Source organism: Vombatus ursinus, unplaced genomic scaffold (assembly GCF_900497805.2).
Source record: "Vombatus ursinus unplaced genomic scaffold, bare-nosed wombat genome assembly UNPS02014812.1, whole genome shotgun sequence".
NCBI lineage: Eukaryota > Metazoa > Chordata > Mammalia > Diprotodontia > Vombatidae > Vombatus > Vombatus ursinus.
Window position 1 is genome coordinate 13,320,328 of NW_020954590.1, and position 17,172 is coordinate 13,337,499.

The 17,172-nt window shown below is 37.9% G+C and overlaps 1 protein-coding gene across 13 annotated transcripts in view; it reads left to right on the plus strand.

Moving 5' to 3' along the window:
* LOC114053777 (centrosome and spindle pole-associated protein 1-like) overlaps nucleotides 1-16,693 on the plus strand; it is a 133,484-nt gene extending 116,791 nt beyond the window's left edge. For 12 of the 13 annotated variants that reach the window (XM_027876904.1, XM_027876903.1, XM_027876905.1 and 9 more), the window contains 3 exons: nucleotides 8,442-8,551; nucleotides 12,389-12,527; nucleotides 15,712-16,693. In XM_027876904.1, coding sequence (XP_027732705.1) covers nucleotides 8,442-8,551; nucleotides 12,389-12,527; nucleotides 15,712-15,941 — 479 coding nt within the window. In that variant the 3' untranslated portion in view covers nucleotides 15,942-16,693. Of the gene's footprint in view, nucleotides 1-8,441; nucleotides 8,552-12,388; nucleotides 12,528-14,065; nucleotides 14,189-15,711 lie in introns of all 13 variants that reach the window. The other variant, XR_003570422.1, reaches the window with a different exon arrangement.
* Nucleotides 16,694-17,172: the final 479 nt, after the last annotated feature.

Genomic DNA, 17,172 nt, shown 5'->3' on the forward strand with positions numbered 1-17,172 from the left:
TAAAGTCAAAAGCCTGTATGTCTTAGGCAATTTACTTACCAAAACAGAAAAACCATCAATTAGGCCTAAAAGAAGTTTAGTATTTTACTCTACCTTTTTCAGTCTTATTCTTTATTACCTCCAGGATAAAAAAAAAAAAATTAAATCATCTAAGACCATCATGTTTACTTGACCTTTTTTTCATTTTATTTTTTGGCTAGGCCCAAAAGTGACTTGCTATTAAGTGTTATGTGTCTGAGGCCGGATTTGAACTCAGGTCCTTCTGAATCCAGGGCCAGTGCTCTATCCACTGTGCCACCTCGCTGCCCCTTTTTCATTATTTTTAATAGAAACATTTGGAAGCCAATCATATATATTCTAGTTCTCATGGAAATAGTTTAATTTTGTTGCTTTTCTCAAAGTACAATTTACTACTCCATTAAAATTTTTAACCTTTTGCATCTTTATCATATCACATCTTTGTCCTATTCTCCCTTTGAGGATATCTATCTGTCATTATCAAATCATCTAGAAAATGTCATACCTAATGTTATGCATTTAACAAGGAATGGGAAGCCCAAGAACTCATTTGCTTATTTGATTAGGTTAGGAAGTTGAAACAAATCGTGGTCATAAAATCAGAATAGTAAAGAATAAAAACATTAAGGTACTTTATACTTGCGTCCCATTATAGCAGTTCAGATATGCTTGAGTATCGCAGCAACAAGATTCATTATACAAAAAGGAGCCTTGATAGTTGACCTGCCATGGTTAGAGAGATTTTCTATGAAAGGAAGGAGGGATGTAGTTGTGAGAACATCAAGGCTATTCCTTCAGAATTCTATGTTATTCACAGAGTATCATAGCCAAATTCAGTATTACCAGGTGGCAAACATTCCTGTTCAAAAAGGAAATAGCACAATGGGGAAATTGGGTCAAGAAGATCCTGTCATTTCCTTCCTAAGGCTGTCTTCCCAACCTTCCCAGGCATAGACACCCACTTGTAGCAGTTTTCAGATCCAGTCTGTTTGAGTAGCTTTTGGCATTTCCCTTAAATGATGCATTACCAACTTAAGGCTATTTTGGACAGTTCTATCTGAATTCAAAACTCAGAAAAATATCAAATTATGGTCTCGAGATTTTACCTCAAATAGCCTAGGTCTGTGTACTTACTTTATTTTTCCATATTGTTGCATTAACGGTTAATAATAAGAAAATTTACCAGGGCTTTCCAAAACATCTTCTTATTTCTAGATTAAACTCGTCCTGGTATAAAAATTAATCATTAGAAATTAAGAAAATAATCACATTCTAGAAATCCACATTGATAGTGAATATATGATGGTTTACTCAAAATCCAGAAAAACACTTTCTACTTAGTGAAAGCCTCCAGACTAACAGATATCCTATCACTCTCTCTTTTTTTAGACAAGAAAGTTTATTTGCTCCCAGTATTTATTTGCTCACAGTATTGGTCATTATATTCAACAATGAACTATCATTTCAGTGTTAAGTAGGTTTTCTAACCAAACACCCCATTTATACATTTAGTAAGATTTCTAGCAACCTCAACCATTAGAACAGACTCAAAACTGTAAGTAAATTGAAAAGGCCTCTCAAAAGCCCATGCATTTTATTCTGCAGAAGAGGCAAATATATGCTTTGGCCCTAACAACAGTGGCTAAGAATTGACTAAGACTAAGAATTATCTGTAAACAACTTTTGTTAACTGTTAACTAAAATTTTCCATTTGTCTGAGGTTATAATCAGCAAATATTAGAAATGGGAAAAGGGATACTTAACTAGAAGTAGACACACCGAGAAGTGCCTTGTGGGAAGAGACAACTGAAACACCAGTTATGAAAGCATAGACGTCTGGGACCATTTAGTGTAGGGGCAAACATCCTTCTGTACTTCAGCAAACCCAGAAGGCAGGTGTACATAATAATATATGTAAGAATGACACAGAGTCAAAGGATCATGTTCAGCAAAAGATTATAATAATGATTATTTTCATAACAGCATTTATAAAGCACTTTTTGCAGAGTGCTCTACAAATAGCCTCTCTTTTGATCTTCACAAAAGCCCTGGGAAGTAGGTGCTATTATTACTCCCTTTTTAGAAATGAGAAAACTGAGGCAGACAGAGGTTGTGACTTGCCTGGGTTCGCACAGCTAGTAAGTGTATGAGGCTGGATTTGAAGTTGGATCTGCCTGACTCGGCATACTGTGTTTTTAAATGTGCCCTACATTTTGGGAAGGCTTTTATTTTTAAATCATTTTGTTGTTTTGGTGCATAAAAGGGAAAGTTTCCTTTTTCTGGAAAATTGACTTGGTAGAATGCCTCATTCCCTAGTGATTCCAGGTAAATGAGGCATTTACCAGCTCCTTCACAGAGGATTAGGATGGGAACTAAATCTTCCAAAGAGTAAATTTCTTTTAAAAAGCTACAGAAACATCATCATCAAATTTCATAGTGTTCAGTTCCTTCTTCACGAGTCAGCTTTCCAATCCCTATTTAGATAGCATGTGCAGGTTTATGTAAATTTCTAGACAAAATATAATCTAACAGTACTAAGCATCCCAGCCAGCTGAATAGCGATATCGAGGGTAAGAGGATGTCAGAACATGTTCCATGTAGTCAATTACGAGGTGCAAGTTCGTGCAATATTTTCCAGTGACTTTTTGTTAGAGCTGATAGATTTCTCAAAGAATTCTTGTCTATAGCTTTCTTTAATCTCTGCTGGACCTTTATTCCAAGAATTTTCAAATTTCTCCTGGAGCTTCTAGCCATCTGTCATGTTTGTTTTAAAATAGCCAGGCTCAGTCATGCAGACTTTCACCCCAAAATGTTGAATTTCAAGCCTCAGACAATCTGAAAAAGCTTCCACTACATACTTGGAACAACAGTAGGGCACTGAAAAGAAAGCAAGTCTCCCCATGATACTACAGACATTGACAGTCCTCCCCCTGGCTTGTTTCACCATTGGTAGCATGCTTTATCGTCACCTCAGTTAATCCAGTCAGGTTTTCATTTAGTGTCTTCATGAGGTTTTCCTTGGCCATCAACCCAGTGCAAACATCTGGACAGATAACTCCTGCATTATTGATGAAGTCCCAGAGTCCATCAAGTTCAAAAATTCCCTCTTCTCTAGATTTGGATCCCAGGTCAAGAATGTATTTAGAAACACAAAGGTTTATTACTGCACTATAAAAAAAAATGACTATGATTACTGTTGAGGTTTTAGAGGCTTAGGGGTTCTGGGACCCTAAAATAGTGACAGGCAGGTCCTCCCCGAATGAATTCAACCCAAGACTTCTTTCAGCCAAAGACACGGTTTATTAAAGATTCACCATATTGGTCAGACTCTTAAGGAATCTGAACATTTGTGACACTCGTATTGACAAGCAGGCTAGAGTGGAATGTGATCCTATCCTATCTCTTAAGGTATTGCATATTAACCCCCAAGGCAAAAATAAAATATTTAAAACTTGGGTCTTTTGAGACTTAAGTTGGCTCAAAAGGTATAACGTCAGTATTTTATTATTTTAGAATTTCACAACATATTTTCAGGAAGACTGTTAAGATTTTATGACCTTGCCCAAATAGAAGGTCTCAAATAACCTGGCCATTTTAGAGATAAGGAGAATTTACAAGATCTTTTGTACTGTAATCATAATAAATAATACTATTTGTTATTATTGTTATTGTTATTCTTTTTAAAAGAAAATATACTCAGTTAAACATTTGACAGGTTTTAAACCTAATGGCAAGGGGCAGCTAGGTGGCGTAGTGGATAGAACATTAGCCCTGGAGTCAGGAAGACCTGAGTTCAAATCTGGCCTCATACACGATACTCACTAGCTGTGTGACCCTGGGCAAGTCACTTAACCCTGATTGCCTCGCAAAAAAAAAAAAAAAGAGACCAAACCTAATGACAACAGCCTCCAATAACTTTATAATTTCACCACATTCAGATCAAAAGAGGAATTCATTTTCTAATGATAAAATTGCATCATCCTCTTAACAGCATTTCTTATACAATGGTTTCCCAAAATTCACAGTACAAGAAAATCTAGAAACTTGATAATAACATAAATAATATTATGGATTAAAACAGCAAATAAAACTTATTGCCAGTCAAATGACATCAATTCAACTGAATGCATCCCTGAATTATCTTACATAGAAAATTTGTTTATTCATCTTATCAGTTTTGGCATTCTATAGTAAATGCATTAAAGATCAGTGTAGAGCAATTTTGATCCAATTATACTTTTAACAAAACTTATTTTTGCATTTTCTAAACATAGTGTCTTAGTGATGAAAATGAAGCATATTTTCCCTTAAGGCCTGATCTTCTTGTAGAGGGTCAAACATCACAGTTGTCCTATATGAAAACACATTTCACTTTAAATGAGACTAGGACAAATTCAGTCACATCTGGATTTATATTTACAGCTGTTATCGTACAGAATCTCAGTTTTCCCAATGGCCATTTACTGCCAGCGGTTCACATTTTAGGGCCTACTGCTTTCAACTAGGTGTTGCCAAAGATTTAATGTGACGTCTTGTATTCTCATCTCTTACTTCTAGGGTCCATGAGGATCTTGTAAAACATGTGAATTGCAAACATAACCTCTCTTATGTAGTAACTTAATTATGAATGTATATTGAAATTCACATTTGTAAAGTTGAACGTAAAGGTAAAGAAATTACATTTAGTCACAAATTTAGTCTAATTAGTTTACGATACCATAGATTTCTGCACACTAGGGAAAAAACTTTCTTTGCTATTGTGTGTTTTTTGTCTGCCTTCCCAATTTAGTTGGTGTTAGAAATGCAGAGAGAGAGAGAGATCATATCTTTTTGAAAGCTTTGAAAATTCAGCAGAGAAGTTTTTACTCTTTTTACTTTTTTTTCTTTGGCTGATCAGGCTGTAGGAAAAAGTCATTAGGATTTACCAACGCACAAACTATAGACAATGCTAACAACATACGGGACATTTTACAAATAAAACACTTCTCACTTTAAGCTCTCATTGCTCCTTTGCTATTTTTTTGTCCTGCTTAATAAAATAGGGAACTTCCATAAACTAGAATAACTTGTCAGGACTGAAACTCCCATCATCACATGGCTATTGCTGACTAGAATATTCATATGTGTATCTGTTTCATGCATGACATAAAAAATAAAGTCCTTAATGTTTAGACCTTTTGATAGTTTCTTGGGTTGGAAATAAGTGCTAATTATGCTTGCTAATGGGGTGGCTGAGAAGGGGATATTTTATGCCTTTCCCATTCTTATGAGAGTGTCAGACTTTGAAGAGACTTTTACAAGACCTTCTGCTCCTGCCCTCTCTGAGCCAGGTACTTGGCTCGGGTCTGTTCCCTAGAGATCCCTTTTATGGCAGAGGGTGTACTGCCGGACAATGGAGATGGCAACAGAATGACACATCCCTAACATAGGACAGTGGAGAACAGTTCAAGTCCGAGGTATAAAGGAGTTCTTTTGTACAGGGGCACGTGAACTCAGGGAGGAGCGTACAGCCCTGGTCTGGAGCTTATGTACCGAGGTTTGAATACTAAGTTGTCCTTGTAGTCTAAGGAGATCCTAGGTGGGAGGTATAGAATTGACACAGAGCAACTTCTGAGCTCTTTAACTCAGACCTCTCTGCAACTCAGACTGGGACTTTACATCTTCATCAAGGATCATCAGGTTAACACAAGAACAACAACAACAAAAACAACAACAACAACAAACACACACACGCACGCACACACGCATGCACACCCATAAACTGGTTCCCCGATGCTGAACTCTCTCCTTCCTTCCTGAGTTTCTGTAATCTTCTCTCTCTTCCTCAAGCAACCTGTATTATATCTGAGGCTGGTTCGTTCACTCAAAAATTCCTTCCAACACTTCAGCCATTAAACCCTTGTTGGGTCAGAGGTGGAACTGAAAGTAAATTTGTAGACAAAAACCAGCCTCATTTGGCCTTAGGAAATTTTCCTTTAAGTTCATCTTCATCTCCTGGGGCAGAGTTGGGTGTGTTGACCTCACAAATCCCACTTCTGACACCAAAAACTGTAGTGGAATTTTCTTTTTGGAACTCGAGGGTCATCCCTCACCACTCTGGGTTCTTGAGGTCTGAGTCAGATAATACTGCAGTAAGGAGTAGAGTGAAATTTTCAGCCATTTATTCTGGCTGGCCAAGGCAGATAGCAAAGTTGGATGACATCTCCCCTGGGCCTGGCACAGAAATTCCTTACTGTAACTTTTGTATGAAACAAAGAGCACAAAAATAACTATTCTTAAAACACAGGTGGCTATATAAAAAGAAAAATATACTTGTTGGAGAAAAACGTATATTCTTAGTTATGGGAAATAAAGGAGTGTATTCTCTGAGTACAGCTAAATCAAAGAAATCTGCCAATCAGGCCAGGCAGGGAGAAGAATGTTCCCAGGACTCTGGAATCCTCCACTTGTAGCAGCTGAGGCTTTTGGTACTGATAAGCGAGAATGAGACACTGAAGGACACATCTACAGCAGCCGTTGTCCTTCAGCTCACTTACAGTAAAATAAGTGACCAAATAAAGTCAGCGCATTTTGAAAGAGGACTAGAAACAATGGAGGTGGGGTGGGGTGTCTGTGTTATACAGACATGTCAAGGAAATTCATGGTGAGATAGCAGGGGTTTCTGTTAAGGGGTATTAAGCCAAGGGCATGAAAACCTGCTGAAGTCAGTCTCTGGATTCCTGGGGCAGGGGAAAGGGGGTAGTTTTGTTTGTCCACACCTCTCACCTCTGATTTTTCTTGAAGGCTGGGAGAATTATCTTGTATGAAACTTTAGAGTGGTACTGGATCAGTAATTTATTGGATGTTTTCCTTAGTAAAGGCAATATAAAAAGCAGAGAGGCCTAAAGGTGGCGATTTTGAATGTAATAAGGCAGTGCTGACCTTAGAGTCGTCACATATACAGTACACCAAGCCTAGCATGGTGGCTTCTGACTCGCAGGAGCGTTTCTGACATGTGCTCTAAAACAGATTATTAAGATCATAGTCTTCAGCCAACAGAGACCTCCAGTATATGCACCTCTTGTGCCTTTAATATACCTCATTTCTATATTAAGATGTCATGTTACATTTAACTTCACATGGTAGTAGTCATGTGGTTCTTTAGGTTGATGGTAATTACAAATAAGAGCTCTAGAGTCATACCACAGGACTATGCGGAACGTTGTCCCAGGGTTTATAGGAAATGACTGGGGCGCAGGCTTAGTTTTAGAATTTTTTAGAAATCATCAATTAGCAAATTACTTAAGGTTCAGGCTGCCTGGGCATCATGATTGTCACAGTCTTTGTAGTGCATGTGTGTGTGTATGTGTTTGTGTGTGTGCGTTGTCTCTGAGAAGAAGTGAGCATCACCATCAGCCTTATCTGAGCCTTTGATGCCTGAGCTTCCCTTGTAGTCCAAGGACCACTTTTGTTTGTGCTCTGTCCCTCTCCAGCTTATTTTTATCTCTGTATACATAGTCCACCTTCCCTCCCCTCGGAGAATGTTACAGCATCATAGACCTGCAGCTTGAGCCAACATCAGAAGTCATTCAGTCTGATCTTGTTGTTTTACAGTTGAGGAAATTGAAATGTAGGGAAGTACAGGTAGTGGCAGAGGTCGGATCTGAACCTAGGTCTTCTGACCCTGGAGTTGGCTTTCTTTCTACTGTACCACCTTGGGGCACATGGTTTGCACAACTGATACTAGGCCCCCAGCTTGGCCCCTGTATAAACCATTATCATAGCTACTGGTTCCCTGCAAAATGGAAGAACAAATTCATTTCCCTTTCTAGCAGCATCATTCTTGATATTTCCGTAGAAGGGTAAAGACTCAGTTGACATTATATTGCCAGTTTGCCTCTCTCAGAGACCATTTACTTCTTGGTTTTTCTGAGAGCAAAAACAATTCATAGTCCTCACAATAACTAGCACCATTCTTGGCATCATCTCTAGTAGGGATTAAGTAAGTATTTGTGTGATTAATGAATGTTGAAGAACGACAGTGGATGACTTTTTTCAAGACATTGTGTGAATAGGGTTAAAAACTGAGACAGCCTTGTCCTGCTCTCTGTCTTATTTCAGGCTAAGCATAGGAATGTTTTACACTTAAGGGAGTATGTTAGTGATTTGGCAATTAAAAAAAAAACTTTGAATTAAGTTTTTTGAATACTTTTGCCTGCCTTGTTAAAAACTGGATGCTTTCTACTGTGTAGTAGTAACTTGGGACAGTCTGATCACTTTCAAGTTAGCACTATCTCTGTTCTTTGTCACTAAACTCATGAGGGCCTTTATACAATTGAAATTTCACTTTAAAAATGCTATCAAATGGCATATAGCTTTACAGGTAAAATTGTTGCATGTCGTTGAGGGTTTAACATTTCCTTCCATTATTTTACATTTTTCAGGGACGAATGGAGAGAGGTATTCTCCCTTAGAAAATGATGCGTTACCTTCACAGAGATTACTGTCTGCAAGGGAGCGGAGAAGGAACCAGATTAAAGGCCTGGAATCTGTTGTATGTATGGTATAAGTTTAAAAAAAAAAAGATTTTCTTTTGTTGAAGAGGCCCAAGTCCTTTTCTGTAACTACAAATGTAACCGAGTGAGGGTCTGTGTAGCCTTGCCCTCCAGTGTAGACTTGCTGGACAGCTCTTTGACGTAGCTTGGTGTGTAGTAGCCTTGCTGCAGTGGGCTTGGGAAATGCCCAAGAACTGTGACGGCCATGCCAAGCAGCACTCCATACTTCCAGCTAGCCGATTTGGGCTCCTTGGCATTGATAACACACCATAACAGCGATGTTCCTGGGCCCCAACCAATTGTCCAAAAACTCTCCCCAAACAAAACCAAACACACAAACAGCTGACTTCTCGCATGTGCCGGTGGGAAACATTTGAAAGTGGGTTGAAGGCTGGTAGATTGATAAGAACAGGCTGAGCAGAGTTGAAATTAGTTGCTTTGCTAAAGAGTATTCTTATTTCTGATTTTTATTTCATTTCACATTGCATTCTTGTAATTACTGCACATATTTACTAGAGACCTACACCTGATTCTTATTCTGTAGCCCTTCACCTGGATTTGGATTCAGAGGACCTAGGTTCAAATCCTGGCCCTGTTACTAATTTTATGACTTTGGTCAATCACTGAACCTCTCTGGCTTTTAGTTTCCTCATCTGTAAAATAAGGCTGGGTTAGATGACCCCTCAAATCTCTTCCAGCTCTAAATTTTTGATCCTGTGAACCTCATCAGTTTTTACTGGCATAGGTGTGGGGGAAACAGTATTTGAGACAATTAGTGAGGTTGTATACAGGAGGGAAAGGACTACTTCTGACTGAGTTTTCTTTCAGTCTCAGTCAAATATGTATTAAGCACTGCTATGTGCCAGGCACTGTGCTAAGCCCTGGGGTTTCAAAGAACGGTGTAAGTCCTTGCCCTTGAGTAGCTCACAGTCTAATTTGGAGGGAGCATGCCAACAGACACACAAAGTAAGCTTTATATTTATACAGGATAAATAGGAAATAATTAAAAGAGGGAAAGCATTAGAATCAAGGGGGATTGGGAAGGGTTTCCAGCTGAAGATGGGGTTTTATCATGAGACTTGAAGGAAGCCAGTAGGTGGAGATGAGGAGGAGGAACATTCCCAACATGAGGGACAGCCAGAGAAAATGCCTGGAGCTGAGAGACTTAGTGTCCTATTCATAGAACTGCCAGAGGGCAGGGCCATTAGATCAAAGAGTATGTGTGTTTGGGAGGGTGTGAGGTGTGAGAAAACTGGGAGGAGGGGGTAGGGGGAAGGCAGGTTATGATAGGGCTTTGAACAGCAAACAGAGTATTTTGTATGTGATCCTGAAGGGGACAGGGAGCCTCTGAGTTTATTCAGTGAGGAGGGGTGATGTGGTGAAACCTGTGCTTTAGGAAAATCACCTTGATAACTGAGTGGAGAGAGACGTGGGGTAGGCAGACCAACCAGCAGGCTATTACAGTGGTTTTCAGAGTGAAGAGATGAAGGCCTGCACCAGGGTCAGAAGAGAGAAGGGGCTTATTCAAGAGATGCTGCAAAGGTGAAATTGACAGGCCTTGGCAACACCTTGGATTTGGGGGGTGAGAGGTAGTGAGGCATCCTGGAGGGCACCTTGTTTGTCAGCCTGAGAGACTGGGAGGGTGGTGTTGCTCTTTTCAGTAATAGGGAAGGTAGGAAATGGGGAGGGTTTAGGGGAAAAGATGATAATGAGTTCTGTTTTATATGTGTTGAGTCTCACATGTCTAATTTGAGAATTTCTGCCCCATTCTGATCATGATTCTGGGATTCCATTTTCTCTTTCTCTTACAAAGTCACAGAATTTGGGAGACCTCAGTGGCCATTTTTTCCAACCAACATTGGAAAGGAATCCTCACTATCACAATCAACAAGAGGTCACCTGGCCTCTGTTTGAAGACTTTTTCACTTTCTTGGCTACATTCTTTGGGGGCAGTTTCTCAGTTATATTTACTCCCTAAGCACAGACAAACCAACATGGAAGCACCACAGGAACATTCTATTTGACACACAAGAGTGAACCAGATTGCCTTTTTCTGGGCATTTGCGTGTGTTATCATTTTCTGTGGGTCAACTATCTCTCTCTGCTTTGGAGTTAATCTTTCTTTTCTTCTTTAACTTCTCTATTGTCATTGTGTCATTTTCAGTATTGTCATGACCCTGTTTGGGGTTTTCTTGGCAAAGATACTGGAGTGGTTTGCCATTTCCTTCTCCAGCTTATTTTACAGACAAGGAAACTGAGGCAAACACAGTTAAGTGACTTGCCCAGGGTCACACAGCTAGTAAGTGTTTGAGGCTGGATTTGAACTCAAGTCTTCCTGACTTCAGACTCTGCACTTTATTCACTATGCCAACTAGTTGCCCAACTTCTTTGCTGCTGGATACCATATCTTGGCAGTGACGTGGTCATAACTCTGGATTAGGAAGATATTGTGTTAACTCTTTGAAGGATTAAGTGGAACAGGATGAGACCATCAACAACAAGCAATTATTAAACACCTACTATGTACTAGGCTTTAGGGATGCAGATAGAAAGAATGAAATAATGTTTATTCTTAGAGAGTTTACATTCTATTGAGGAAGACAGTATGTACACATCTAAGTTAATACAGAATATATGCAAATATATAGTAATTAAAATCAAGGTAATTTGGTACAGAATGCTCTAGTTGTGGGGATCAGGAAAGGCTTCATGCAGAAAATAGTCCTTGAGCTCTGTCTCACTTGAGAGGGATACCATGGGGTGAAGGTGAGAAGCGAGTGCATTCAGCGAGGTATAAACACAGGAAATGAAGTGTCACATGGCAAGGAAGAGAGAGAAGGCTGGTTTGGCCAGATGTATCGTAGGTATGGGCAGAGAAATTAGTTATCTAATGAGACTGGAAAGATGGTTTGGGACCAGGTTTTGAAGGGCTTTAAAAACCAAACAGAAGTTTATATTTTAACCTACAGGACCCAATGGAGTTTTAAGCTGCGGTAGTGACATTATCAGATCTACATTTAGAAGACAGATTGCAGGGGGAAGGGACTGAGATAGGGAGGCCAGTTAGGCTGGTGTAATAATCTTGGAGAGAAAAGAGGTGCTGACATCCTGACCATGAGTGTTAATTGTACAAGCAGAGAGAAGAGGTTAAATGAGAGACATGAGGTACAGTAGAAATGGCAAGATATGGCCATTGGGTATATTGTGGCAGGAAACAGGGAATAAGCCATAAAGATTACAAACCTGAAAGTGGGAAAATGGTAGTGTCTCCAACAGAAATAGGCAAGTTTGGAATAAGAGTGAGTTTGGGGGGAATATATGATGATTTAAATTTTGAATGTGTTGAACTTGAGCTGACTCTGAAACATCCATTTAAAAATGTCCATGGTGCAATTGGTGATGTAGAACTGAAGGTCAGGGGAGACTAAGAAATTAGGAAGCTGGGAAGAAGGGGCATGCTTTCAGTGGGAAGATGAGTTCAGTTTTGTACATGCCAAGTTTCAGATGCCAGGGAGACATCCAGTGGTTATGAGCAGCAGGCAATGGGAGATATGGTACCAGAACAAGTTCCCGGGAAAGATTGAGACTGGAGATATATAATTATATACATAGAAAAAATCTACATAGCAATGGGATATCACCAAGGGAGAGTTTATAGAGAAGAGAAAATGGCTGTAGAGTTTGGGGGAACCCACATGTAGAAGATAGGAAGGATAAATTGTATGACCCATAATTGTAACAAACCTAATTTTAAGGTCGTGGAGTGCTCTGTACATAGCTCTGGCATTTCAAAAATCTAGTTCAACAAATATTTAAGTTCTGTCTTCTAACTGCAGGATAATTTTCATCCTACTGTGCAACCTGATGGTTTCTCCTTAAAGTCAGTATCCAGTGTAAATGTTGACCAGCTTAGAATTAGAAATGAAGAACGGATGCGAAGACTAAATGAGCCTCAAAAAAAACCTATCGATACAGGTAAAGAACCATATTTGAAGGACTACTGTGCGTTCTTGGAGAAGTGTCGTGGCTACTTTGAACACATTCCTCGATGATAGAAAGAGGCTATGGAATTTCCAGTACTGTGCCTTGGGACCCATAAGAAGCAGCTGTGGTCTAACGGAACTGAAGTTGTCAGGAGCATATCAGCTTTTCCAGTGAATAGGACCTGTTAGAAATCTTCCTAATAATGGGGGAGAGTGACCCTCCACTGATTCTCCAGTGCCTTATCATGGCAAAGAGATGATACTAGATTTTCAGAGGCTAAGACAGTAAAGCATAAACTTTGACGAGGTCTGAAATTCAGGCCCAGTGGTAATTTTTTTTTTTAATTGAAAACCAACCTAATAAAGTTCAGAAAAGCTCAGTCACCATTGGGTTGGCTGCCAGGTAGTGGATCTTTTTTTTTTTTTAAGCCATGGTAACTCCTGGAAACCATTAATCACAGGTTGCTTTGGGAAGCTCATCCATGCTCTTAGCAACTTTGTGGAGTTATAGTAGAGAGGAAGCTAAGTTTAGTTAAATGTGAATTTTCAAAAATTGAATAAGGAGATGGCCAAAAATTGTTTTTAATCATTAAAACGTTTGCTTGCTATTATTGGCTAAGTTAGGATTTTATAGAAATCATTTTAACCTGTTAATGTTTGCTTTTTGTATTTTAGAAAAAAGAAAAATATGAAAATAGGTTAAGATGATCCTATTAGAATTGTTTCCTTTTGTAGGCTAAATAAATGATTCTAAATCATTATAGTATTACAAGCCCTATTGGCCAAACACATGGCAGTAATTTCTTGGTGAAATCTGGTGATGTGCAAAGTGTTTTAAAAGTACTGCCACTTTCACAAAGCATGACATATACCCAGTTTCATCTAATGTACAATTAGAATATTCTTGAAGTCATCTTCAGCACCAAGAAAGAAAGTATCTGTTTGTTTTAGCTGCTTTGCCAGCCATGTGTTTCTTTTTTCCTTCTCTATTAAGTGAGACAGTGTTGTCACTAAGTTGTACCACATTATTAATGCTTCCAGATAGTAAACTCACATAATGGACAAACTTTTTTGGGTCTGTTACTATATATTCTTATTATTTATCTCAGCATGTCCTTTGATTTATACTTGTACCCATACCTTAATACCTGTTATTAATTTATTGTTCTGGATTCGAATTTAAATTTTATCTGAATGTAACAAGGACTTTCAAATACATTTCTTTGTTATCTTGCTTGAGAATGAATGTATTAATTCCCAATAATCTCTAAGCTAGGGGTTCTTCATGGGGAGGAGGTATGTGAACTTTTAAAATTATTTTGATAACTGATCAGAGGGAGTCCTTGACACAAAAAAGGTTAAAAACCCCTACTCTAAGCAGTAGAATGTTCACTGATTTTTATTGGTTAACTTCCCCATTAATAGGATGAATTTTAAAGTATGCTCTTCTTTAGATGCTAAGATAATTTAGTGATAACCAGTTACTGAGTTTTTTTTCTTTTTTAAATTTAATATTGTCCTTTCAAACAGGAGCTTTTGGGTATGATGTGGATTGATTGCTCATTAAATTGTTTTCACGTGTCCCTTTGCTGTGCCAGTCCTTCACAGACCAGGAGATGTAATTTAAAAAAGAAATGAAATTTCCATCACAGGGTAGGAAGACAGATTTTCATACAATTATATCTAATAATAAATAAGCCATTAAAAATATAGATGTAGATGTATTGTTCAAATAAACTAAAATCCTGTAGGAGAGAGAATTAGAATAGACACTGTTTGATTTCTTATTTTTGGTCAAAGGTAGTTCCTTCCAAACAACATTTCAGTAATTCACCACCTTCTGTGTAAACTGCCCTTCAATTCCCTCCCTGAAAATAATTGATGTTTTCATAGGCCTTAAAATTTACACTTGATATACTAATTTATTCAAGGCTCCCAGAAACCTTGCCAGGTGAGTACTGCAAGTAATTGACCCTTATTTTACAAATGCAAAAACTGAGGCACAGTGAGGTTAATTACTTGCCCATAGTCTCATAACTAGTGTCAGGAGTGTGCTTGAATTCAGACTTCTCCTTACTCCAAGTCCAGCACTGTACTACTCACTAAATTTTCATTCCATATGGAAAATAAAAATAATTGAAATTTTATTTCTGATTGTATTTACCCATGTTATGTTAATGGGGAAAGTTGTTTTCCATTATCTTTACCACTTTTTTTAGAAATTGAAAAAGGGAAGAAATCTGAACATGTAAATAATTGGTTTCGCAGAGATTACCCTTATATGAGGTATTGATAAAGGGAATTGAAATTATTTTTACCCCAAATATTTTTAAGTTAAATGTGCCAAGAACACATGTATACATTAGCACTAACCTAGAAATAGGGATCTCTGTCTATAATAGCCTTTATGATACCCCAGGTTTTCCGTATCAGGAGCTTTTTTTCAGAATGTTGACGGCTGTATTAATATTGGTCTAATTAAGCATAAAGACTCTGAGCTTGCTTGAGGAAGGAACTTCTGAAAGTCAGCATATGCTGATTAAGTAAACAATAATTAATTTCTTGATCTTTGAAAGTACTTTTCCTCTTCCATTGTCACACAGTTCTAAGGCTGTTTTTTCAACAAAATACTTGACTTGCTCAATTCAGTTCCCCTTTTAGAAATGATTTATGTTAGTATGGTTTAAAAATATCTTGACGTGTTTTCTCATAGGCAGAATTGATCCTCTTAAGTAAAATGAGCTTCAAGATGCCTTTGCTATTTCTAAAAATTCTTTTAACCCTACTATGAGTTTTGGGCCTATGATAGAGATCTTGAAAGGGAGCATGTGAGAAGTAGAGTGAAGCATTAGGGATCATCCCGGTTACCTGAATACATGATAAATATCTGAATTACTGAATTGTCAGTTATCAGCATGCCACATGACCACTGTTCTTTGAGAAAAAAAAAGGGTAATTTGGGACATACCAGTTTGCTTTTGATGGCTCTGTCCTTATTCTACTATATCAATAAACAGTGAATTTTTCTCACAAGGGCAGGTCCTTGGTTTTTAATCAGTTGATTTTGTAATTTAACATCTGTTAAATTCTTATGTTCTGCATATACTAAATTAGTTTATGTCTCTATATTATGCAAAGCAGGAAAATGTGAGCCTCCTGTTTCTCTTCTCCTCCAGATGATGAAATTTCTCTGGTTGATCCAGATGACATTCTTAAGCACTTTACACCCCGTGGTGGTGAAAGAAGACCCAGTTCTGTAGAAACTGTAGCCACAGAGCCTTGGCTCCGACCGGGAACATCAGAGACTCTGAAAAGATTCGTGGTTGAGCAGTTGAACCGAGAGCAGCGTTCCTCTGAAAATCCATTACCTTTTAACTGGCAGGGCCTTTCTACAGCACATGGTTAAAAATAAATGTAGACTGGAACCAGTTGTGCCTTTCAAGGTAAAAGGATTAATCTACTGAACTTTTTGTAATCTAGGCCTTATTCCCCACCCCTAAATTCCCCCCCCCCCATGTGGATGGACAATTTTTAACCTGTAAAATACCATACTAAATGTGTACATATATATTTTTTTTCCATATTTTGTTGCTTTCATGTGTTCCATGAAATTGTACAGGATGTATGTTGTTTTTTTTAAAGCCACCATTACTGTTAGTTACATAATGCATAAAGTATGGAATTATTTTTCACACATTTTGCCATAAATTACAGTAGTAATGAAAAGTTCTTGAAACTGACTACCGTATGTGCATTATCTTTATTCTGCCTGTTACTAGGATGAAGTGAATAAAATTTTAAAGTGTCTTAATATATGTAAAACTTGAAGACCCTTTGGTCGTGTGTCTATAAATGCACAACTTTGCCAGTGTCATCAATATTCAGAATCATCTTTTAGCAAATATTCCAGCATGCTGTGGTAGCTTTGAACATTTCCCTTAACAGCTACTATTATTTAAATATGGAAGCAAAGATGCTGTTTAGTTCTACATCATTTTATAGCTGCTGACTCATTTTGTAAGTAAATGATGGGGGCCATAATTGATTTTGATTTTATTCCAATCAATCAGTTGTGTACTAAAATGAGAATTACATCTTTCTTCTGCCTCTGTTGTATTTTTGGTGCCAATGAAGGCATTGTTTTCAGTTAATGTCTAATTTATGGTATGATTTAACTACTTGTTAATGGAAATAAAGTTTTATTTTATTATCAGTGGTGTTCTGTAGAAAATGTAATTTTATAATTAAAAATTATAATCCTTGCAGTAAACTAGCCAATTATTCTAATGAGATCCTAGGATTTTGAGTTGAAAAGAAAGTGGTGTGTAGTTAGTTTTCAAAATTGAAACAACTAGAAACTATCTAGGGTGCTATGAAATTAGGTGTTCAAACTGTTGCTTTAAGTTGATTGTCTATTTCTGTTTCATCAATATGAGACAAATCGAACTTGGATTTGGCGTCCCATTGTATTCCATCCTCTTTGGGTCACGCCCCAGAAAAACCATTTGACAACCAGTTCTTATTGTATCCACAACTATTTTTCTGGTTAAATTTTTGAACGTTGGCAATGAATTGATCGACTGACAACAGCAAACTATAATTTAAAATAGGAGGTGACATAATGCTTCTCTGACTTT